The following is a 24,691-nucleotide window of genomic DNA, read 5'->3' as shown; positions in this document are numbered from 1 at the left end:
TGGTTGTGCTTGTGTAGATGTTTGGTGGTTTTCCTCCTACAGTCCGGAGGCAAGTATTCCTCTAGACGCAGTTGGACAGACCTTGAACTTGATGTTGTTTTTCTATTGGGATTTTATGGGATAAACTAACGGATGCTAGAGAGCTTTAGTAAACAAACAGAATCATGAAGTTCAGAAGTGGTAAGGTTTCAAGCGGGGTTAGTTTATAAAACAACAGTCTAATTCAATTCTCAATCCATCATGCAACAATGGAAGGAGTTTGGTGCAGTGGAGAACCTACCGAGACATGACCGTCCACGTAGGAGGACTTCTGACTGGACAATTATTGTCTCTGAAGAAGGTGAAGAATGGGCTCTAGTTACACGCTGTAACGCTATGGAGTTTTAGAAATCTTTTTGCATTTATTTCAAATGTGACGGACAGAGAGACAAAAAAGGAAAGAGAAAGGAAAAGGAGAAAGGTGGGGGAAAGGCTTAAAAGGAAAGGATATAGGAGAAGGAGTGAGAAATAAGCATAGAGAGAGCACAGGTTAACACGTTTGAAGTCTGCCTCTAAACCTGCGGAAAGAGAGAAAACAAAACCGAGAAACAGACAACATATACATATTAATAACAGTTATAACATCATTGGAAATGACATGATAATACAAGGTGTATTTTGCATATTTCTGCTGTTTTTAATCTGTTTTTAACTTTTGTCATTTGTGTCCAGTTTGAGGTTTTTCTGTTATGAGATTCTATTGGACTGGCTAACAATTGGATTAGCATGAAAAGTGCAACATCAGAACTTGTAAACTATACTAGCCAACAAGTGTGGCACTCCAAACAGTCATTTGTGATTTGAAGGTTGCAAACACTGATAATGACGATGGTGATACATTCACGATTTCTTGTGCTGCCCTATGACAAAGTATTCAACAGTTGGTAGAAATATATCCTGAAAGTCTTTGGGCTGTAAGTGAAAGGTAATTCAACAATGTATTATTCACTCACTGGGGTTGAATACTAATGCACACCACACTTTTCTGATGTTAATTAGTGAACATAAAGCAAGAACCGTATATCATTTTGCTTCTACTCAACTGATTAAGTGCTTGTGGTTTTATCACAACAAATGCTGAAAAGCTCAAGAAGTCTGAATACTTTTAAAAAGCACTGCAGAAGTATATCGTCCTACTCAAATAACGCAAAGTGTACAGAGGCAATGTAAGTGAAAGTGAGGAGATTTGATCCCAGACCTTCCTAAGAGGCGTTGCGTTTCCAAATCAAAAAACACTTTCCTCACCATTATGTATTGCTCAAGATTAAACTTGTTGCAGCAGTTCAGTTCAGTTCAGTTCACACGAGCAAATTACAGTCTGCTGTGATCAAAGCCCAGGACTTTATTTTGTCTAATGACGTGTGGCTGACTTGGGTTTAAATCTGTGACTTTCTTCGCTGCGCCCTCCTCTGCGTCTCCTGGTGCCGAGCCGGTTGAGGGCGTGCCACCGTTTAACACCAACCACCACAGGCAGGTGGGGCCCTGGCTGGGCTTGACATGCTGTTTAATTACGTCCTCCATCCGTGGGGTGGGGAACACTGGGGTTTCCGCTGTAAAACGCCTGCCTCTCCACAGTCTCGCCCCCGCTCTCATTGTCCTGTGACACTAAGAGAGTAGGGAGGGCGGTCAATGATGAGCAATGGCTGTCTCTGAGGGTGGGACGAGAAGTGTCTGACCACAGTTAAAGCTGGAAACAGGAAGCAGATCTTGGTGCCGCAAGTCTGGTTTGGAGAAGTCGCTGGCAAACACATTTACTGCTGTGTTAATGGTTTAGTTGGTGTCCTTAACAACAACAACCTAATTCACCTTCAAGGCTCAAGATGTGTATTTTATTCCTTTGTTTATTATTTTCACATGTAAACAATAGACGTGAGGTTAGCAGTTAGTTTCCAGCTGTCATTGGGTGACATGCGGTGTGAAAGGTTGGCTGTCCTGACAGGAAACAAAAACAACCCTGTGAGTTTGTATTTTATCCAAATTAATCAGGTGTGATTAATTCCTAATACGGGTTTATGACCTGAACACCAAACATCTGCAAAAATGTATTAAACGATGGATGTGAGTGTCTATATTCTTAAAATTGTATTTTTTTTAGGTAGAAAATTTGTGAAATGGTTTTTAGCTAGTCCTTAAACAAGGGCTCATCAGATGAAAGTCAGATTGCTCTTTCTCATCACATCATACCGTGAAGCCATACATTTAAAACTATACTGATGTTTCACATTCAGCAGTGTGGTGTATATTGGATGGTGCTGTACTGATGACGACTGTTGACAACCCTGTGACAGCATCCATGACTCAGTGATGACTCTTCGAAGACGGAAACCCAATTACAAGAGTGCAGCTATAAATTTTTGTGTGGGTGTGTACCAGTATGGGAGCCACCAAGGAACTGGGAGATCGATCCAAATCAAACTGGTGGAATCTCAGTGTCGGACCAAAGCCTTTCTCTGTGCTGACCTCTTTCTTTACTCCGTTCTTTTCTTCCTATCTGCATCAACTAATTGCCGGCAGGTCATGGCGTATTGAGCTCCAGTCTTCTTATCTGTCTTCGATGCGATCGCTATCTACTGTATTTGCTCTGTAGGCCTTGTTGTGGTTCACTGGGAAGATCAGAAGAGGAAATTGGAGCTTTAGTTCTTCTCAGCTTTTGTTTGTCGTGAGATTTCCTCCAAAGATTGAAAGGTCGTCACTCCCCTCCGCTCCCCCCATCCTTTTGAAAATGTCCATTGAGAGCACCTAGTTTTAAGGGACTACCGCTTCTGCTTCCTCCATACTTTTCTCATCTAGTGTTGTTTTCTGTTGGTTTAACCTTTCATTGTTTTATTTGACCGGAAGTTCCTCATAACTTCATCCACTGTAAGAAAAGAACGAAAAAAAATTTATTTGTGTCACTCAACATGTAAAAAATATGAAGTGTTTTTATCTAATTTGTGCAAAAAAGAAAGAAAACATGATTTTGCGATAACTGTGAAGTAGGAAAAGCAGGTTTAACTCTTTGACCTTGGCTGTCAGTATGTTCAGCAGACATCTTCAGCTAGAAAAAAATAGACATGGCAGCATCGTTCATTCTGATGCTAAACCTTAAAGTTGACTCTGTTCTTGGCAGAGCTGGAGCAAACTGACTAAGTGCAACGCATCTGCGTTCCATCACATTTTTAATTGGAAGTTGTTATAAATCGCTCGTCAGCTGAAACAAAGAATCTGACCATACTGTTAGGGTCGACCACTTCATAGATTTATTTTGGTTTCCAACATGACATCATTCCAACAAAGGCAAAGGAAATATTATTGTTTATAACTTCACATAGCCTAATTTCCAAGTCAACCCGTCCAACACTGACATTACCATTATTATACAGCATAATTATAACATTTTTCCATTTCTTGTTTTTGATAAGGAACTTCAATCCGGTTGGTCTGGAAAGAATCATGAGGTTCCTTGTTGAGGAGGTTCACAAATTTCCACCCAAAGTTTGGTTAAGACAGCTTGAGTTTTGTCCCAGGGAAAAAAAACAACCTCAAATGTTATAGTGTGTGTGCTTTCTTTGGAGTAACAATAAAGAAAGGCCCAGCAACCTTCATTGTCCATCTACAGTTGATGACCAGTAAACATGAGCAAAAACAGTCGAACTGCTGCATAAAAAGATCCTTTGTTAACGTAGGTCCTTCTGAGTATTAAACTCATTACAAAGCCGCATACACCAAGCCATTTCTCTGGATCTGCTATCTTAAATGAGACTTGGCAGACTGTTTGCCGGGTCTAATTACGCAGAAAACTTTCTCCAGTGTTTGCTTTTTATACCCAAAGAGCAAAGAAAAGCACAGAAAATGTTGTTTTTTTTAAAAAAACGCCACGTGTGCGCTCGGCCTGCACGTACGGAACATTTCTTGCATACCGTGCTGATATTTACTTATCATGTTGCGCGCATGTGACTCCCATTACTCCTGCGCCTTTAAATCAGTGGTCCATCCATCCATCCATCCATTTTCTGTTCACCCTTGTCCCTAATGGGGTCGGGAGGGTTGCTGGTGCCCATCTCCAGCTACGTTCCGGGCGGGAGGCGGGGTTCACCCTGGACAGGTCGCCAGTCTGTCGCAGGGCAACACAAAGACATACAGGACAAACAACCATGCACACACACACTCACACCTAGGGAGAATTTAGATAGACCAATTAACCTAACAGTCATGTTTTTGGACTGTGGGAGGAAGCCGGAGTACCCGGAGAGAACCCACGCATGCACAGGGAGAACATGCAAACTCCATGCAGAAAGACCCCGGGCCGGGAATCGAACCCAGGACCTTCTTGCTGCAAGGCAACAGTGCTACCAACTGCGCCACTGAGCAGCCTTAAATCAGTGGTCAGTAAAGGAAAAGTCCCACCCTGGAGGAAAGACCTGGGCAGGACGAATACCCTCCACCCATGATTCTTAGTGTTCCTTTCTCTGCGACTTTAAATCCACACACAGACGCAGCCGGCCTGACATAGTCCCACCTCTTAATGTCAAACAGCTGCAGGGTTGACCTGGGAGGAGTTGCCCTGGTTATAGAAACCAAGATCATTTCACTCTGAAGCCCGTTTCTGAACACACGAGCCATCCGCTCCAATCAATGACCTCTGGGTTCAATGCAGGATTATTCCTTTAAGTCATAGCAACTCATACACAGGGCATCTGACATGACACAGTACCTGCAAAATTTTGTCAATATTTCGCCAAAGTAAAAAAAAAACCCCAGAATTTTTCAATTCCGTTAAAAAAGAAATACAATTAAAATTGCACATGAGTAAGTTTCTTCATGTGACAAGTCTTTAAAAAAACTTTCCACACCGTCATTTTTCAACTACTTCCTGCCGTCTTCTTCTTCGTGGTTTGTGCCAGTGGCAACTTCTGTTACATTAATTGTGCAGAAGAGACTTTCCTTTTCTGCTAAAATGTTATTAACACACACAAGACTTTTATAAAACAAAGCCTGCATGAGAATTTGACATTTTAATTTTGACATTTTATATTTTATGAAAATTTTTTTTGCTGTATACTGCGGTTATTTACTTAATACAGATGATCTGACTTTTTGTGAACTTCCCTCACAAAAACGATTAAAGTAAATATCACAGATAAAATGGCTCGTTCTTAGAAAAATGTACATTTTCTAAATTTGAACGGGTCTTTGAGGTGAATGGATCCTGAAGAATTGGTCCCCTTCTCAGAGCCGTAGGTCGCGTCTCCACCAGAGATGCAGCGATGATACTACGTCAAATAGAAAAAGAGCTAGCTGTTTAGCAGCATGTGGTCTAATGTGAGACCACATGCAGGTTTGAAATACAGGGTCAAATGTTGGGTCAAACTTCAAAAGCAGTAATTCACCACAATTCCAGAAAACAACACGTTTCTGCTGAGCCTGCCAACGGTCGTGGTGCGATCCGATGCCGCCAGTCTGTAACTCCTTTTGATACAACATTTTCATCCGAGCAATATGTCATTTCATGTCTGCGCTCCCTTCAGTCTGGAGGAGCCGGAGTGTTTTTACTGACTCTGAAAACTGGTGCAACGTAGTTGTTCAGTTGCTGCTTTATGGAGTTTTCCCCTGTGTCGTGTGGTTTTATTGCGACATTACGCAATAAGTAGCTCCAGTCTAGCAGCTTGGAGAGTTCAGCACTCTTTCATGGTTCTGTGTATGCACTGCTGTCGCTGTCGTCTCTCAAACCCATCCGCAGAGCCCGGTTGTCCTGCTTTGTTGTGAAAGTCGGAAAAAGCTAAACCCCATATTGGGTTCATTAAAAGTGCTACGCGTTTGTTGCAATGGATGTGTGATGCTTGGCATTGTGACCGCTAGAGTCTATAAAAAAACCCCCCAAAAAACAAAGCCAGCCCAGGCGTAAGGGTTTTGCCCCACTGTGTTTTTGGTGATGTAATTATGATCATTTTTAGATATGGAATGTTCCATGGTTTACACATCCTTGTTAGTTTATTTTGAATCTTAAATTTAAGTTGTCGTTGTCTCATAAATAATAGACAAAAATAGTCATATACTTTTTCAACAGACCCACATAGAGATGGTGTGTTCAGGCTCATTTCGTTGCAGCAGCAAGGTGAGCCTCAACTCCAGTCTGACATTTTAACATCAAGGAGTTTTCTTCCATTGCTACGCAACTTCCCTGCTGAAGGTTTTGCTAATTATCAGTCTTGGCCAGGTCCCACTTGGAAAAAAAGAGCTTTTTAACCTCACTGAGACCTGGTCAAATAAAGGTTACATATGTACATACAGAAACATTCCCAAACCATGATGGTGCTACAGCACTTTACATGGAGTGGAAAAAGTTCTGTTTTGGTCTCATATTACCAGCGCATCTTTATTTTCTGGAGCTAGCTCCCCAACGTTGATTCTGGCAAACTGCTGCCAGCACTTCTTAAGGCTTTCTTTTAGCTACTTTTTCTGAATTCACACCAGCCCTGTTTAGTCCACTTTAATCGGACTCTAGTTCATTTGCCTAGAAAGTTAAGTTCGTTTGGGGAGGTGTGAACGCGCAATTGAACTCTGATGCGAACCAAAAAAGTCCACCTACAAACGTAGGTCTTGGCTAGGTTAAAGGGAAGTCTGGTGCGGTTCCAAAGCTTAGCTGACTGGAGATCGCTGACAGGAAGTGAACTGTAGTGAAGGGCATTCTGGGTAAATACAACCAAAGCAAACGAGCGAGTCTAAAGTTAGTGGAAAAAAAGGTTTTCCAAAGACAAAAGAGAAATCCAACAACCGCTAAAATCTGAAGACACTAACTTTTTGTTCACATTTTGTGAAGTAGGAAATTGTCAGTGTCTTCTTCAGAGGTTTTCAGGTTGTATCATTGAGTAATACTTGATGCAACGCCACCACAGGCGAGGGGGTGGAACAGTTTACTTAAAGTCTCTGGTTTGCTTAACACAAATGTTTCAATTTTGGTTCTGAATCGAACTAAGTCTATGTATATGATTATCAGGTTTGAGAACACCCTTAAATTCATGGAGTCCATGACTAATAGTCCTGTCAGCATGTTTTCCTATCTGGGCTGTGGATCTTTGCACTTCCTCCAGAAATACCAACGGCATCTTCTCTCATTAATGCTCTCCTGTCAACAGCCAGGCATTTGTACATTTGTATTTGTACCATAACATTCACATTGTGAATGATGGGTTGAACAGAGCTCTATAACAGAGATTGGGATGCTGTTCTATAATGTAACCCTATTTGAAAGTTTCTCTCTATTCTGAGAGCAAATGGACAGATTTTGATTTTAATCCTCTAGTTAATGTTGATCTGTCATGTAACACCCATTGCTGTTTGTGGCTGTAAAACAACTAAACATGGTTATACCAGCGCTGTGGGGACTCCGCTGCTGCTTCAGAGGAATAATCTCCTCTTTTCTGTACTTGGGCTTCTTAAAACTGACTGCTCTTCGTCACTGATTGGATTTTCTTCGCTTTCTTGCCTCGAAGAATGCTTGTCAGTGAAACTATGCGTATGGTTTGGGTGTGGTTGCAGTCACACCCATCAATCTTGCCATTTTGCACACCACACAGGATTGTAATTTTTCTTCCAAATAACCAGCCCCATCTGATACGATTTTTTAAAATTTAGTATTGGACCAAAACTTAAGTGAAATTAAAGCTTTACAAAATTTAGTTGAATGTGAGAAGGCTTCACCGGGATGACAGACTATAAAGTTAGCAACATGTGTCAAGAGGCTTTGACTGATTATAGTTACAGACCCTGTTTTTACCTTACCACAATGTAAGCCTACCTTCAATTATGTCTGTCTGACTCGCTGTACACCATGCGGCGTGTATGCGTGTGTGTGTGTTGGGCTTCTTTACAAGCTTAGCTTATCCATTATTTAACAGCTCCTGATGTTTTGCTTGCTCACTTCTCGGGTGTCAGGTGCCTGCTAGGTCCTCTTCACTCCTCCAGACTGGATCTTGTTCTGCTCTGTTTTTACTGTTTGAGTTCTCCGCCCCAGACCAGCACATTAGTTGTGCGTGTTGTTGTGGGGGAGGGGGGTTTCTCACCAAGTCTAGCCTTTTTTAATGAATCAATTAATTTATTCAGCTAACTGTAGACGAATTTGGGAGACTTCAAAAGCATTTGGATAATTGTCGTGGTGTTAAACCGGAGACGTTGGACCTCTCGTGAGGTAATGGAGCCGCTATCTTATTTTTTTCCTTTGCCTTTTGGAAAATCCGAGTTATGAGTAATTTTTATAGCTTGCTATAAAGAAGCAAGAAGATGGTGTGTTCACATTAGCAGACTTGTGGTAAGGCGGTAAAGTTATTTGTGCAGCTGAATGTAATCTTTACTGGGCCGGGGGTTCACTAGGTGCCTTGGGGAACTGCTGTCACTATTCTTGCCTTAAAGGGGCAGTATTATGTAAAATCAACGATGCATCTTCTCGGTACAGTGCTGGTGAAAACGTTGCTAAAGGGTTAATAGAGGAGCCATATAGTGATGACTTCCTGAAAGAGCAGGAGTTTCTTAAAGAGACAAAGGCCTAATTTCAAGGCGTTATATCACAAAGTAAATTTTCTCAAGCTATGTTTAAGATGGACAGCATTTTTATAACAGCTGAGAGCAACAGTTACTTGGTTGTGCTGTAGACACATTGCAGGGTGACATCACATGCGTAAGATCCCGCCCTCCAGCTTCGTCCTAGAGGGTGGGATCTTACGATGTTCACGTTGGATTTAGCTGTCATCATGCGCTAAATCTTAAATGTACGCGTGACATATAAAAGAAAAGGGGCACACTGCTTTGCTGCTAATATTGCTACAACTACATAACAAGGTCCAACGGTATCACATTTCACAGATCAGGAAGAAGTTTTAAAAATAGCAAGGGAGTAAGAAGTAGGTTAGCTATGCTAGCTTTACTTTGACAACCTTACCATGTAGATGTGCTGCAGAATTTGGTGCGTTTTGATTCAATTGAAAAAAAAGGCATCCCACAGATCAACTTTCCATCAGATCATCAGTAGAGCAGATGTTTAAATGGACTAATCAACCACCGCTGTGTTCAGACAATCACTGGAATCATGATACTGTAATAGACTAAATGTTGTTCTTGGTGTGGGAAATGTTTGCGTGTTTATTGGTGTTGCATCCCGATACACTAGTGGAGCTGTTGTCAGTGCGTTGCTACAGCAACGGGTCTGTGTGTAGCGTAGCCGACACATAGAGTGAGAAAAAAGAATGCGAGTGGCTTTGAGTTATTCTTCAGTCATTTTTCTGCATTATTTTCCCGTCGCTGTGGCGCAGTGCACTGAATTAATTACACCTACATCTCCAGGTTTCATCTTGTTAACTGAATTGTTCGACTACAGCAGATCGGCTACGGATGGCGAGTAACAGAATCGTCTTTTTGCCCTCCAGCGTTGTACACATGCGGGAAATTTCTGGATGTAAACAATGACGTTTGTCATGTCTATAAAATGTGTGCCTGGAAAATCAACTTTAAAGTGATACAAGAGCAGTCCTAGCCCACATGTATTAGTGAAACATTTTGCAGGGTGACTTAATGCTAAACCATGAATGAAGCTGTAAGTTTATACATGAATGTGTCCCTGTGTGTGTGTGGGTGCAACGTAACCCCTGTGATCTCATCTGCGTCCACGGGTTGCCTAGAAACTCTATGAAAGCATAGTATTTAACTTCCACATTATGCAAAGGGAAAGAATGCTAGCCGACCCGAACAGACAGCACCGGGTCTGGCCTTACATGGACATTAGTACAGCCAGGAATTTTTCAAAAAAGGAACAAGTTGAGGTTTTCATAAATTTCAATATTCATGCATGCAGAAACTTTAGAAAGTAACTGTGACATGCTATTTAAAAAATCCTCTAATGTCTGGTAAAGTCTTTTAGAATGCTTTTATTATAACTTCTCAAATATCTGATGTCAGCTTGGATAAAGGATGCATGCTTTCCCCCCGCAAATTACACAAAATTACTTTTCCAGTTCTTTTCTAAATACACTTAAAGCCTATTGCTCGACATAATGCTTCTTGCAAAACTTGAGAACATTTTGGTTTTCTTTAGGATCAACTTAAGACCCAAGCTAATATCAGATAGGAAAGGCAGGAGTGGAAGGGAGCAAAAGTGTGACTGTGCTGCCAGGTAGTCTGCTTAGAGAACATTTTAAGTGCCAATAAACTCTCACTGTGTCAGTGGAGGCCGGAGAAAGAAGGTGAAAGAGATTCAGCTTCTTCATACTTCAAAACGAGATTTAGAGCCAGTCAGACCGACTTGTATCACCTATTATTCTTTTAAATTTTTTCTCAATACATCTGCACAAACCTACGGCTAGAAGAATGTTTCTGCTAGTGTATTCCTCTGCAAACTTTTGATAACCTCTGACTGCTTCATTTTTCATCAAAACAGGCTGAAGGAAACTGGGAAGAATGCTGTCGAGTAATGAAAACAACAGTGTCTTTACCAGAGAGTGAAACTCCTATATATTCACACTTTTTTTGTCTTTGTTTTTAGCAACTAGCGATTTGAAATCTGCTTTCAAACAAGAGTTCATCAGAGTTGTGGTGTTTACTCACAGAAGCAACAGGAAATCTCATTATGATGAGAAACATTCTCGTTTTACGTTTTTTTAACTTGTTACAGGGAGACAGGTTTTTGTCGTAAGGATACGTGTTTAACGTGTAACAAATCTTTGTTTCTTTTGAGATGTAAAAATGTTGTGACATGTCTCAAACAGATCACAGCTTTTTTTTTTTAGAAAGGCATAAATGGACTCCGTTTGACTTTCCATCTTCTCATTCTGTTTCTTCTATAAGACAAAACTCTCACGAGGTCTTGCAGATTTTACGACATTGTTCTTATTAAACAACATATTTTGGTTTTTAATGACATAAATCTCACAACTAATTTCATATTTCGCTAAAACGAGAAACTTTCTCAATCTACCAAGTGTTGTGCATCGTTATATCGAGAAAGTTGAACGTCATTACGAGACTTTGCTTCTGAATTTATTTCCTCGTTCTGGCAGTTAAAACATTTCCGTATTTTTATCTTTTCTTTTTTGTCTGAGCTACGTTGTATTATGGTAAAACAGGTTGGTCACCCACCAACCGTTATACCTCTGATCCAACAGATTAACTATTGTTTCAAATCACAGAAGTTAACAAATGTCAAGTTAGAAATGCATAGGAATAAACAAAGCATTGTATTTATAATGTTATGCCTGATCGGCGTATCCTGTACTGCTTTATCACTGCAAACCCAAAGAAACCTTAGCTGATTAAAACAAAACTCTAAAATCTCTGCATTTCTGCAATCAAATAAGACATTTTTCTACTGTGAAACTTTTCCAGTCAAAAACTCCTCATTCTGAAGAACTGTAAGTGACAAGAGGGTTTGTGTCGCCTTTTTCTTACCTGTAAGAATCCACAGTCCATCTCCGGCTGTCATCTTCTCGACATTTCCACTTCCTTTAACTTTTTTTTATTATTATTTTCCCCCATCACCACTTCCCTTTCCAAACTTGCCCTCTTATTGTTTTAAAAATACATGGGGGGGGGGGGAAGGAAGAACGCAACGTCTCCGTCCTCCCACACGTTTTATTCCTGACATCATAGCGTGTCGTTGAAACCCGTGACGCCACCGAGGCCCATCATCCTCCCTGAGACGTGTCAGGATGTTGACATTATTTTTCTATCTTTAGCCAACCTGAGCTACAGTGCAGCTTTAGCAGGATGTGCTGTTGTGTGTCTTCAGAACGGCAAATTTATGTTTCCACCCGGGGTGATGTGGACACAGAATGGGAGCTGTCTGGGTTTACGCCGGGTTCTGGACCTGGTCATTAACAGAACGTGGGAAGACCTGTGGAAGATGTCAATATATGTATATTTTTTTACAGCTGTTATCAGAAACGACAAATACACATTTTACTGTTTTTGGTCCCTATATTCAGGTGAATATCTAAGCAAAGTCAGATGTGAAAAAAATCTAATGCTTTACACGCTTTATGGTCCTGTTTGGCTTAAACCAGAGGTGTCCAAAGTGCGGCCGAGGGGCCACTTGTGGCCCTTGGACTGATTTTGCCATTTATAATGTTACAAAGGATAGTGAGGTAATAATGGTATGGCTAAAATTTGTAATCAGAGAAAAACTATTGCTGACATAATCTCATTACAATGGAAAATGTTAAATACAACACAAAGTATTTAACTTTTTTTTAAAAAAGTATTTGTCTTTTTTACATTAAAGTTCATGTATGTGAGCCGGCTGACTTTCTGTTGTTATCAGTTTCAAAGTACCAACATGTAATTTAAACAAATTAAATGCGGCCACCACATAATGTGTTGTGGGGGGAAAACAAGAACATAAGAGAACCAAACATGTTGCAAACTTAAAATCCTTGGGCTTCATTAATGCTTGTGTCTTTGATCACTTCAAAGTTCTTTATTGTTAGAAGAATCTTGTCATATTCAGTTCATTTCTCTGTGTTCATTAGTGTTGGGAAGATCTTACCATTCAGGTTCGTTCCTCTGTATTTGGTTTCTAGTATTCTGCTCCCTGTGTGTCACATCTGTCCTGTTTAGTCCACTTTAATCAAACTAATTTTTTTGGGTAGAAAGTCCGGTTGGTTTGGGGAGGAGTGAATACGTAATCGAACTCCGATGCGGGCCAAGAAAGCGAACTGTGGCTTGTCTAAAAACCATTGGTCTCGCTTCGGTTGAAGTAAACTCTGGTGCATTTGAAACATTAGTTAGCACAGGAAGGTGTCTTTGTTCTCCCAGTCAATCAAGGACTTGTATATGGTTTCTGTCTTGCTAAAATCCAAAATAGGCTGAGAGGAAATTACTTTCCTTTTTTTTTTTTTTTTTACAGCCGAGTAAAAAACACTTTAAGCTGTAGGAGCACTGTAACCGGAAATGTTTTAGTTTTTGAACCATAACATTTTAAAACCTTGGCAACCAGAAACTTGCCCGGTTCTGATTTCCACGTGGTTTGGTTACTACACAGTCAAGACCAGGGGAATGTCCCACCAGGATCCAAAGTTTATCACAGGGCAAACGCTGAGGCAAACATCCAACACTGCCTGAAAACACCAGCTGTCACTTAAAATAGGTTTTCCATGCCAGTGTTATCTGAGGAATGCTATGCATTTAGCTGTATTGAGATAGTGGCAAGGTTGTTGTGTCTGGACACAAAAATCATGTACTCTGAAGGTTTCTACAAAATGATTGTAATAAAGTAGTACTGTAGTAGCCTTTGTACAGTACATCACTTTGTGAAATTACATTTTTTGATTAGGCCAAGTGTGTATTAGCTGACAAAACCTTACTTTTTGTTTATTTTTAGCTTACTTGAGTCATTCGATTAATCCAGGTCATTTCGTAATTCTGCTTTCTCTTCAAGTCTTTTTCCATTACATTCTGAAATAGTAGCAATTCAATGGCAATGTAGACATTCAATCCACTGTTTGTCAGTTTTGTGATAAATGAGGGGAAACTTAAGTTGACTCACCGAGTATTAAAGCTATCGGGCATTATATGCTGTGTGGCTTTCTCTGTCCAAGCACAAGGCCCCACTTTGAGCTAACCCACTTCATGTGTGGGATGGGAATGCTGACTCCATGGCTCAGCACAACCATCTTCTGGCTTGTTCCCACCCAGGCAATCATACAGTGCCGTTCTCGCTCTCTTTTTGTCCCCACATGACAGCTCTGTGGTGAGACTGCAACCGCTGTCTTCCCCTGTGAATCCAGTCTCCAGCCGAATGAGACGAGGAAGCGTTATTGAGACGCCAGTCCACAGGGTGTCCGCCTGCTATAAAACTTGGCACCCAAAGGCAACTCGCGTAGCAGAGGCTTCCCATTAGCTGGAGTGTCAGGTGAACGATCGGACACGTAGCGTTTTGAACAAGAGCTGTATCGAAACAAATCCAAACTACGTGAAACATAATAAGAGCTGCTGAAGACTCAGGAGTATCACAGCTCTCACTTCATCTTGAACTCCGTCACACTAATTCTTGCTAGCGCTGACCTCTAAGAAATGGTGAGTGGTTTTTTACTTGTTCCTCCTGCTCCACAATGTTTGATTTCTTTGTTCGACTTGCACACAAGCCCAAAGCTTTTGGCATGACAGTGAAGCAAAATACCACGACTACTGTGGTATTTTGTTTTCTGCAAATCAGTTTTTGGATTCATTCGGTGGTTTTAACTAGAGGTATTCTATTTTACCACAGCTTATATAAGGAAGACTGAACTTTTTTTTTTTTAATTGATAATGGCAAGTTTTGTGGAACAGAAGAAGGGAAATAAGAGAAAAGAGGCTCTTACTTAGCCTCGTTGTTGAATTCCCATGTCTATGGCAGACAGTCTGGTCTTACTCCCGCTTACTTTGATTCCTCCAGTGAAGTTTTTGACGGGGCCAATCAGGGAAGAGAAGGAGACGTTGTTAACCATGACGTTGATTTTCTGAGCTGTTTTTGAATTGTAGTTTGCCTACAGTTTTAGCAACGGCAGCAGAGGACGTTAACGAAGCTGTTCAGTCCGTGTTGGTCACGCTTCAAAATTGTGACCTTACTAAAGTAAATTTTTTTCCAAAGGTGATTTTGGAGAAAAAAAAAAAAAAAACACCACCTATTTCTTATGAAAAAAATAGACAAAAATAATTCACTGTTGGAAAAAAAAAATGACGTAGGTCATTATTTTAGGAAGGTGACAAAATATTGAATTAACATTAACAGCCGTTGGTTCGGCACTTGTCTCTTTGCAGTGCAGGATGCTTGTTTCCAGTGCAGTCAATATCCCATAAGCTTCATGGCGTTGAAACCATACATTGGGTAAAATGTAAAACCTCAACAGAGTCCACGTCATCGCTTCTCAATAGCCGAGTGTCCAGACCCTCTGGACTGTCTATGAGCGGTTGTTATTACACTCAGCATGTGACTCAGGCAGAGGTGTCCTTTGTTTGACTTACCTACAAACCACATGTTCACCAAGGCAACCTAAAAGGGGGAAACCGTCTGGGCAATCTCAGGTTTCAGCTGGGACATAAAATGGTAAATGGACTGAACTTATATAGTGCTTTTCCAGTCATTTTGACCACTCAAAGCACTTTACACTAGAGTCACATTCACCCACTCGCACTCACAAACACACACACATTTATACACTGATTGGTAGGCAATTTGGGGTTAAGTGCCTTGCCCAGAGGCACATCGACATGTGGCAGGAGGAAGCTGGAATCGAACTTACAACCTTCCGATCGCAAGACGACTACTCTACCATACAGCCACAGTCGCCCATTTCTTTAAAAAGAAATGTTTGGGACAAAAAAAAAAAATACTACTGTTGTTACTGCCAACATGGTCAGGAAACGTTATGTGTTACTTTCAGCCGAGGTGAACAAGAGTGCAGCCTGAGCCGTCTGTAGTCGATGGGAATGTGGTCCTGATTTTATTAAAAGTGCAACTTCAGACATAAATGATTGTTGTTTTTATTTAAGAACAACTCAAAACCTCTCCTTTTTTCTCGCTCTCTGCGCCGGTTACACTGCACACAGACCAGTTGTCATAGAAACCGACTGACAACAGCTCCATTTCCCTCACAAAGAACAGGACGTTCAGTCAATTGCAGTGTTATATCTTCAGGCTTGGTGTTTATTTTGTGATTATTAATAATCTGAAAACAGCAGTGGTTGATTAGCTAATTTAAACGTTAATAACAAAGAATCCCTTTTCCTTTTATTTTATGCCTACATTTAAGATTTAGCGCATTACATTGACAGCTAAAAAGATAGTTATTGTTGGCAAGCTTTTTTTTTTTTTTACCCTCCATCAGGGAGCAACGTATCTGCAGGCTCAGATATATACTGTACATAAATATCCCATAACAAGCTTCGCTCTACAAGGCACTTTTTGTAAGGTCTAAAATCACATTTATGACTGCAAGAATATGTAAATGTTTTACCGGACGTTTGGAAATCCGAGCAGACAGACACTGTCTGCACCACATTAAAACGACTATCAGAAAATAGAACCAAAACAGAACCATGTGAGGTGGACACAGGGGAAAGTGATCACTTTCAGTGTAATGGTCCTTAACGCAGCACTTAGTGACACACTCTAAGTGTCCAGGACTAAATTGCTTGATTGAACAACTCATCTTCATTTATAGGCTAATCCACAGAAGAGCGCTATAATGAGCCGAAGGCGCATGTAATGGAATCTGCTGCGACTCCGACTCGATGGCTTTGACCCTTTCCACAATTATAGGGCCAGTATAATTCATCCACACTTTCATTGCAACAGTTGTAACAGGGAAATTAACCTGCATCCACTCTTTGTTTTATTGTATTCTGCTCCGTTACCACAAAACCAAAAGTCATGGATGTCGTGTTTATTCGTCCCTTCGACAGAAAATGCCTCGGTGTGCCAGTCCTCTGTGGTGCTGGCACAGCTCCGGTATCATTTCTGAATTACTGTGACGCTTTCTCTAAAAAATGGCCCCAGAGGAGCTCTGCCAAGACTGCAGTTAAAAGACCCCCCGCCCATTTCCTTTTTCCTCCTCACATCCCTGTGTCTATTCTGTCTGTAGATCCAATCACCCATTCATCCATTCGGGTATTGAATCAACAAAATCACTGACTCGTTTATTCCCTCGTTGTTCATAATTACGTAACTCTGAGAGCTTCAGCACATTCAAAACAAACAACACGGCACAGGAAGTGACTTCTTTGTTATCATTTAATTTTTCAAACCTTTAGAAACCAGTCAGCTGTTGTGTCACGTGGCTTTTTGCCACTGAGGCGAACAAAAAGCTGCTCATGTGTGATTGAAGGTTTCATTCCTTTCTCCTCTGAAGTGTTTTTGTTGCTTTTCTATTCCTGAAGCTGTACGCCGTGTCTTTATAAAAACAAATATCTCCCTCACATCATTTTTTAAAAAATATCAAGGACACGGGATCGGTATCAGAAAAGTTTTCATCCACACAAATCTCTACAAATACACCACTGAGCTCTGTTTTTAACGTGCCAAACACATAGGGGGCAATATAACACAAAACTAACACCTATGTGAGCCAATGAGATTGCTTCAAAACAACCAGGACTTCCTGTTAGGAATTAAACATCTTGTTAGTGTGGTCTGATGTTTAGGTTGAACAATTTTTAAAGAGCTTATTAGAATATGAAGTTATTAAAACACATTATGATGTCAATGGTAAAATCAGACCCTGTTCTGCGCTTCATTTCGTCCAGAGGGTCTATTGATCGTTCACAACTTCTTCTGTTTCCTGATTGGCCCAGTTGAAATTCTACCGAAGAAATCCATGTGAATTTGAGAAAGCCCAGACGGCGTACAGAAGGGAGTTAGAATTGAGCGAAATTGCATAGGAAGGCAATAGCCACCCTAGAAACGTGCAGGACCATAACACTCAGTTTTCCAATGAGAACATAAGTGCAAATATAGAGTTCTCTCAAATATATCCACTTTTCAGAAATAATAGTTTCTGGTGGAATAAAACAGAGTTTTTGTATGGAGAAAAGGCTAAAACGCATACAAATTAATTTGTTTTCACAGGTACCCGTTCACGTGTGGCCTGGGCCTAAATCTATTGGCAACAGGAAACTTTGTGTTGTCAGAAAAGAACAGGAACATATCTGAAGTTAAGTTTTTGATTGCATAGGACAAAAGAAAGATCTCATTTGTTTAACTGCCTGCTAACTACGCCTCACGATAAACATAAAGTATGTAGCCACACCTCTGGAAGACATAATTAACTAAAAGGGTCAGAGCACAGTACAGACAGGAGGTTGTTGGGGCTGTGGGGAGGCAAACTGTGGCTTCTCCCAATTGAAGATGGACTAATCTAAATGGGATACATCAATAAAACAGTAGAATAACGTTGCGGGCACTTAGAAGCGTCAGCCTCCAAAAATGCCAGAGAGTCACTGGCTGGCAGCCAGCCAATAAATTAGAAGATAAGAAATATTATTCCACTGGCACACCAGTGGGTTACTTCTATTTAAAAAGGGGAGGTGGGGGTGGGGACTATTGATAATGAAATTACTTGGAGGGGGGAAAAAGCTAAATGACAAGAATAGAATGCTTGGAGGTAGATCAATAAGGAGATATTGTTGTGGACAACGCTGCAGTGGAAGGGAAACGGCTCAGAGGATCCAGGATATGCAATCAGACAGTGCGCGTGTGTGTGTGACACTTTCCTCCCTTCAGTGAATCCAGAATATCATCGACCGCTGATGCAAATTTGAGATGAAAAGACAACAAAAAAAAAAAAAAAGAAAATCACAAATATTATGCAATCTTTGTGATTATGATGTATGTGTTGCATTTCAGATGCTGAACTGAAGTAAGATGGCCTCGGAAAGAACGCCGACCCCTCAGAGCAGCTCGAGGCAGAGCAGCTCTCTCTCGTCGTCGCCGATGAGGCAAGTGGCAAGTGTTCGCTCTCGAAAGGCTTGCTTGAAGGAACGCCAGTCGGAGTAGCAGAAAGGGATAGTTCAGGATCTTCCGGTGGTTTGGGAAGACCAAAGCAGATTTTCACTGTTTTAGAACAACTCCAGTTGGTGTGAGGTGATCTATAAATTTAGAAAACAGGTAATCTGATGTTCTTGTGCTCCCAAACCAATTTATGCCTGAGGTTCCCTAGAAATTGGCTCTGATGTACACACATCCTGAGTCACAACTTAGTCATTTATAATTTAAATGTCAGAAACTCTTAACAAAGACATTCTTAAAAAAGAAAAGTAACTTGCTCTTTCGTAACTTTGTGCAGAGACGGGTTGTCAAGGTGTCTTTTTGTGCTGAAGTCTTGAACAGGTAGAGAAAGTAACCCAAGACTGTTTATCGTAACTGACTGCAGGGGTGTTCATGTAGATAATCCAAAACTTTTTCTCTGTGTGTTTTATACAAACTTCTTAAACATTAAATCAAAGGTTAGCTGCTCGTACGTATCCTGAACTGATTCTTGTGATTCCTTTATACAATTCTGGCCTGATGAATCTTGAAAACATTCTTGGAGATCTGTGTATAAAGACACTCAGATGGTCCTCTGTGCTTTTCCACTTGAGGTGTAACATCCTTATTTATGACAATAATTATGTCGATTCTTGACCCAAATTTTCCTCCTTCCAACGATCTGGAGGACACTCCTATTTCCAGGACGTCTCTCTTAATAATCTTAAGAGATATACCTGTGAGGTGGGGTGTAGTAAAAGTGATCTGGTCCATTCAGAAGGCCGTCAGAAATCTGGGACATTCGTCATGATCGACTGCCTTGGCCCAATATCGCACTATGCGTGCTGTTCCCTGATGATAAACAAGCACGCAGTCTGCTAGCCAATCAGAAAGCAAGTTCACGGAGACACAAAGGAGAAACCAAAATACGCAAAGACAAGACAACTGTGATGGGGCAACAGAAAGTCCAGTGGACACTAGGGACGTCTTTATGAGTTGTTTCTTCTTTAAGTATACAGTAAACCCTCGTTTTTCACGGGGCTTGCGTTCCGAAAAAAACCCGAGATAGGTGAAATCCGTGAAATAGTTACCTTTATTTTTTACAATTATTATACAGCATAATTAAATACTCTACATTGAAACCAAAGAGCAAAACCTGTTTTCAGGCCCAAACATTTTTTAACAAATATAACACTTTCTTACAAATCACTACGGTAAAATAATCATTTTAATCATCAATACGAAGTACAGTAGGACAAATTGTGAGTTGTGTATTTCACTGTTCCTCTGACTGTGACGCTGCGGTCTGACTCCGCTCTCTAGTGCCTTTTTCGAGAGAAGAGCCTAGTTATCGGTATTGTTGTCGCTCTTTTTTTCTTCTGGGCAAAAACATTTACCAAAATTTTCCAAGCTGTATTACGTATATTGAAATACCGTAACGTTATTGGCACACAGGTAGAGTAGAAGCACGGAGACTGTTTAGCCAATCAGGACGCAAAACACACTGCGAAAAAAAATTGCACAAAAAAATCCGCGAGGCAGTGAAAGGTGAACTGCGTTACAGCGAGAGTTCACTGTAGTCCACAAACTATACTACCGCCAATGCTTCTTCCCAGTCAGCCATGTTTGTTTACTCTGAACTCATGTTTGGTCTTGAGAGGTTTTAGAAAATTTCAATGGACCAGAAAGAAATCTTTTATTATTCTTTACCCATCTGCATTACTGCCATTAAGGCCTTAGTGCGTTTAAGAACTTCTCCACCTTTGGCACTGAGTAGCTCCAGATGCCTGGAGGTGTTTATTGAGCTGAGATACAAACGTTAGCTCCAGCATAATGTCAGTGAACCTTCAGACCTCTTTTTCAACAGTTTTCTTTTTTCTCTTGAACAAGACATCAAGTCAACACTTGGCATTTGAACCATTTTCTCCAATGAGATTCAGATGAGCTGGATAAACGGATAGAAACGCTGTCACAATTCTGCCCAACCCAAACGAGACGTTTGCTTTGACCTTTGGGTTATGTTCATATTAGCAATTCGTCTTTCATAAAACATTTCGGTACAGCAAAGCTAAGTAAATATACTTCTAATTTTTGCCTCACATTCAAAATCAGTAAATTGCTAATTCAAAGCTGAAATGTCAAACTCTCTGCCAGACTCATGCGTCTGAGAGGGAAAAACACCAAGAACTCATACTAAAAAAATTAAAACCTGAAGCAACAACAAATCTTCCATGCTTGTTAAACCATCACAGGTATTTGAAGATCCAACTGGATCCTGCAGTGCTGGAGATCTTAAAAACGTGAATTAGTCTTTTTTTCAGCTTATTCCTTTCTCAGCAACAGATATGGAAAAAAAGCTAAAGCAAAACCTTCTTAGTTTATTGAGGCTTTAAAAAAAGAACTGATGAATTTCTAGAAATATTTTCATCCAAAAAACACACCAGTCAAAATTCTTATGACACATACTGTAGTTGAACAAGTCTAAGAACCAGATGCTGATCTGATTTAATCTCAAGTATGACTCTTGTAGCTAACGTTATGTATCGCCCTACTTCTCCATGTGAATTTCTGATAATCTGAGAAAAATACTGTAGCCGTGTTTCCATTACAAACATGAGCAAATGTAAAGAAACACAATTGCAGCGTTTCCATTAAATAAGATATTAAATTAAAATCTCATATGAATAAGCTTGTTTTCGCCAGTAGCAACATCCAGCTGTTGGTCATGTGACTCGTGATGTAAAAAGAAAAAAGTGTTTCTCTTGCGGTCTTTTGCTAAACACAACTATTTCTATGTGGCTGAAAAACCACTTCATACTGGCACAAAACGTTTTAGTCAAAAACACGGGAGTTCTTTCGAAATTGTCACGTTTCCATTAAGAGAATTTATTTTCGTCCCAATTTGCGAGGTTTTTGTATCCTAAACTTCAGAAGAGAACCCAGTGAGCAGTCAATGATAAATGTACTGTAAGTCATTATCAATCTAAATATATAATTTGTAACAGTTTTGCTTTTACAAACTCAAATCACACAGCACGTAGTGCGCTGAATAAACTTGGATATGAGATCAGTGGAGCTGTCACCGACTACGTAGACAACTGGGCGCGTACACAACGAAGTGATGTAAATGACTTTTTGCCTTCATCTCCTGTGCCCCCCTCTACAATAAATCCCTTTTGTGCTGCGCATGGCAAACTAACAGTCAATAAATCAAGTGACAAAAACTGCCCAACGGCTTAATTGTGTTAAAATAAATTGCAAACACAGATGGAAAACATTCTTTCATTTGGCGTCCGTGTCTCATGCACGTCTTTGTCAAACGTTTCTACAGCAGAATCAACCCAGATCGGCTTCTCTGCCTAATCTGAATTTAATTAATCAGGAAAAGTCTGACAATTGATAGTTTTCTGTTACGTCATTGTATTCTGATGTGAGGCATAATGTGAATGGGTAAAAAAAAAAAAGAAACATCATGTGGTAGGGATGTTTTCAGATATTAAATATAAGGCAAGGATGTCAAAACGTTTCATTACGTGGGCCAAAATTGTCAAGTCAGAAAGTAAATAAGTTAGTCCAGTTTTGTTCTGTTTGTTGGAAAAGTGTGTTATTCAATGTATATCCAAAAGTAAAAAAGGATTTTACACTTTTACACAAAAGACTTATTTGAACAAATCTATTCTCAGTGACTTTCAAAATGGCTCCCGTGTTTAACCAAGTTTAATACATGTCCTGGCCTCGCTAAGCACTGTGACTTTTAGCAGTAACTCAGCTATACAGGTAGCTAAACACTTTCCCATCCGTCCACCAAGAAGCACTCCATTTGGTTCTTTAGCAGGGTTTAATGAGAATCGTGTAAAACTGTAACACACAAAGGTACAAAAAATGAATGCCAGCTAGGCTAACACATTGGGCTGACACAAGTAAAAATGTCTATCTTCACATAAACATGTCAACGGGTTACAAATTATGATTTATATGACAAGCAAATTAGAACAGTACTTACAGACGATGCTGTTTTCCCTTTTTCGCACTTAAGATTAAAGAAAACACAACAAAAAGGGCTTCTTTCAGAGCACATGGATCAACAGGCCTTCTTCCTTTCTGGTAAACAAGTTGTAGTAATAAAAGTGACCACAAGATGGCGTCAGCGAACCAGCAATAGACAAAATTATAACATTTGCCACTAGGTGGCCTCAGCAGATGAACTTAACATTGAATAACATTAAATTAAACAAGTTTCACTACAATACATGAAATAAGAACTAATAGGGTGCAGCGAAGTCAGCTTTTCGATAAAAGTCTCTGGATCGACTTGGTTAAAAGCTTGGTTCTAAAAAGGTTTTTGTTCTATTGAACATTTTCCATTCCAAGACAATTATGTTGAGAATAACTTGACTCTGATGAAAAGTAAAAAGTCTTTTACATGAACCACCTTCAACGTCATATGAAGACCATTGTGAGCAGAATTTTTTAAAATTAAATTTCCATCAAAATAAATTCAGAGTTGAAAAGTCAAACATTTGCTAGAAAAAATTCTGAAAATTTTAGATTAATCTCAAAAATAAAAAAAATAATTGAAATTTCAAATGTCAAAATTTTTATCCGAAAATAAACTTAAATTTTGATGTTCATCTCAGAAATGTTTGAGTTTTCAAGTTTTTGATTTTTTGGCGACTTTCTATCTACAATGGCCTTAACACTCCATGGTAACCATGTATTGGGCCCGTCAAATTTGTGTCAATGTTGAACTGTAGTCAGGGGGGCCACACAAAACCAGCTCAAGGACCATTAACGGCCCCCGGGCCTCACTTTGGACATCAAAGGGACTGTATCCATACGCCCTCTGGTGTGTGTAATCTAACATGCCAATAAGTGACGGGGTGAAGTTTGAGGTTAGACGTCGTCTGATACAAAGAGATTGAAAAATGGGAGAACCAGAATCGGCGTGTTTTGTCTTCGCTGATTTTGGCCTTGGCTGCACATTAAAAGTTGCGAGAAACATCTGGAAGTCAGATGTCTGCTGTGGCCGCCAGGATTTTTTTCTATCAGCCGGAGGCTCAAACGATGTCCTACCAACGTGCTGCTTTTTCAAGCTTGACCTCTAGAAAATCAAGGCCTGCCTCGTGTGTTTTAAAAAGTATGTTTGCCTGCTCCTTCTCCCCGTTTTCTGAGTTCAGGCATCATGTCCAATCAGAGAGACGTTGTATGGGCCGAACCTCTAATTCCTCTCCAAGAGAGCGTTTAGTTTAGCATTATTGAGTCGTTAGCTGAGCAAAATTGCATTTCCATCCATTTTGGTACCTTTAATTCTTTGTCTTTAATTCTTTCTGAGACATTATTTCTACCTCCAGCTAAAGCCAAAGCCACACTCATCGGTCCACAAAATCTTGAGCGTCATTTTGCCCACATTTCCAGTCTGTCTGCCCAGAAGGACTGTGGTTCTGTGGTGCAGTTTAGAAATGCTTTCCATTTGTTCCTCACTGACCCCCAGGCATCGGACTGTGATGATAATGCTCCACAGACATTAGACTCCTTCCTGCTTTCAGTATGTGTTTATTAAATCCTCTATTGGCAGACTGTCTCCGATCTGGATACAGGAAGATATGAAACAGATTGTAACGTGGACGCTCTTATGTTTTATTTTTTAAATATTGTTTCTTAGGTCGCCAATAAAAGAGGGGAATGATACGTTTAGCCATTTAGAAGACTATTTAAATCCAAAAGATTCATAAGGACACCACAAACTAATAGAAAATTTAACAAAAAATATGTCTCTCTGGCTTGATTGATTCTGATGACTTGATAAACAAGCCAAACAGCCTAATCCTTGACACATGAGATATACAGGTACAACTCAGAAAGTTGGAATAAACGTTCCAATAAATGCTAATTTGTCAAATTAAAAGTAGTTTTTGATAAATAACCTTTAAGCAGGTCACTCACAAAAAAACATTTTCACCTCATGTTAAAAAATAAAGATGGTAATGTTTCATTAAGACTTTGTTGTAGAGTTTTAAATCAACCATAGGGTGAAACATCAAATTAGTCTCGAGAAACTATGAAATAACACACTAAAATAAAATAAAATTAAAACACAGTGTTTCTTTTGGGTCACAAGTTTGATCAAAGTTTATGTTGTGAAACCGCAACATAAATCTGGATTTTATGGAGCCACTTCAAACCTCGCAA

At 40.1% G+C, this 24,691-nt stretch overlaps 1 protein-coding gene across 2 annotated transcripts in view; it reads left to right on the top strand.

The window, feature by feature from the left end:
- insc (INSC spindle orientation adaptor protein) overlaps nucleotides 1-24,691 on the top strand; it is a 62,880-nt gene that overhangs the window by 4,365 nt on the left and 33,824 nt on the right. Inside the window, exons 1-2 of one of the 2 annotated variants that reach the window (XM_028027206.1) lie at nucleotides 13,780-14,076; nucleotides 18,383-18,474. In XM_028027206.1, coding sequence (XP_027883007.1) covers nucleotides 18,401-18,474 — 74 coding nt within the window. In that variant the 5' untranslated portion in view covers nucleotides 13,780-14,076; nucleotides 18,383-18,400. Of the gene's footprint in view, nucleotides 1-13,779; nucleotides 14,077-18,382; nucleotides 18,475-24,691 lie in introns of those variants that run through there. The other variant, XM_028027197.1, reaches the window with a different exon arrangement.

The sequence above is a fragment of the Xiphophorus couchianus genome, chromosome 2 (genome assembly GCF_001444195.1).
Source record: "Xiphophorus couchianus chromosome 2, X_couchianus-1.0, whole genome shotgun sequence".
In the NCBI taxonomy this organism is placed as follows: domain Eukaryota; kingdom Metazoa; phylum Chordata; class Actinopteri; order Cyprinodontiformes; family Poeciliidae; genus Xiphophorus; species Xiphophorus couchianus.
This window is presented reverse-complemented; position numbering and strand designations above follow the sequence as displayed.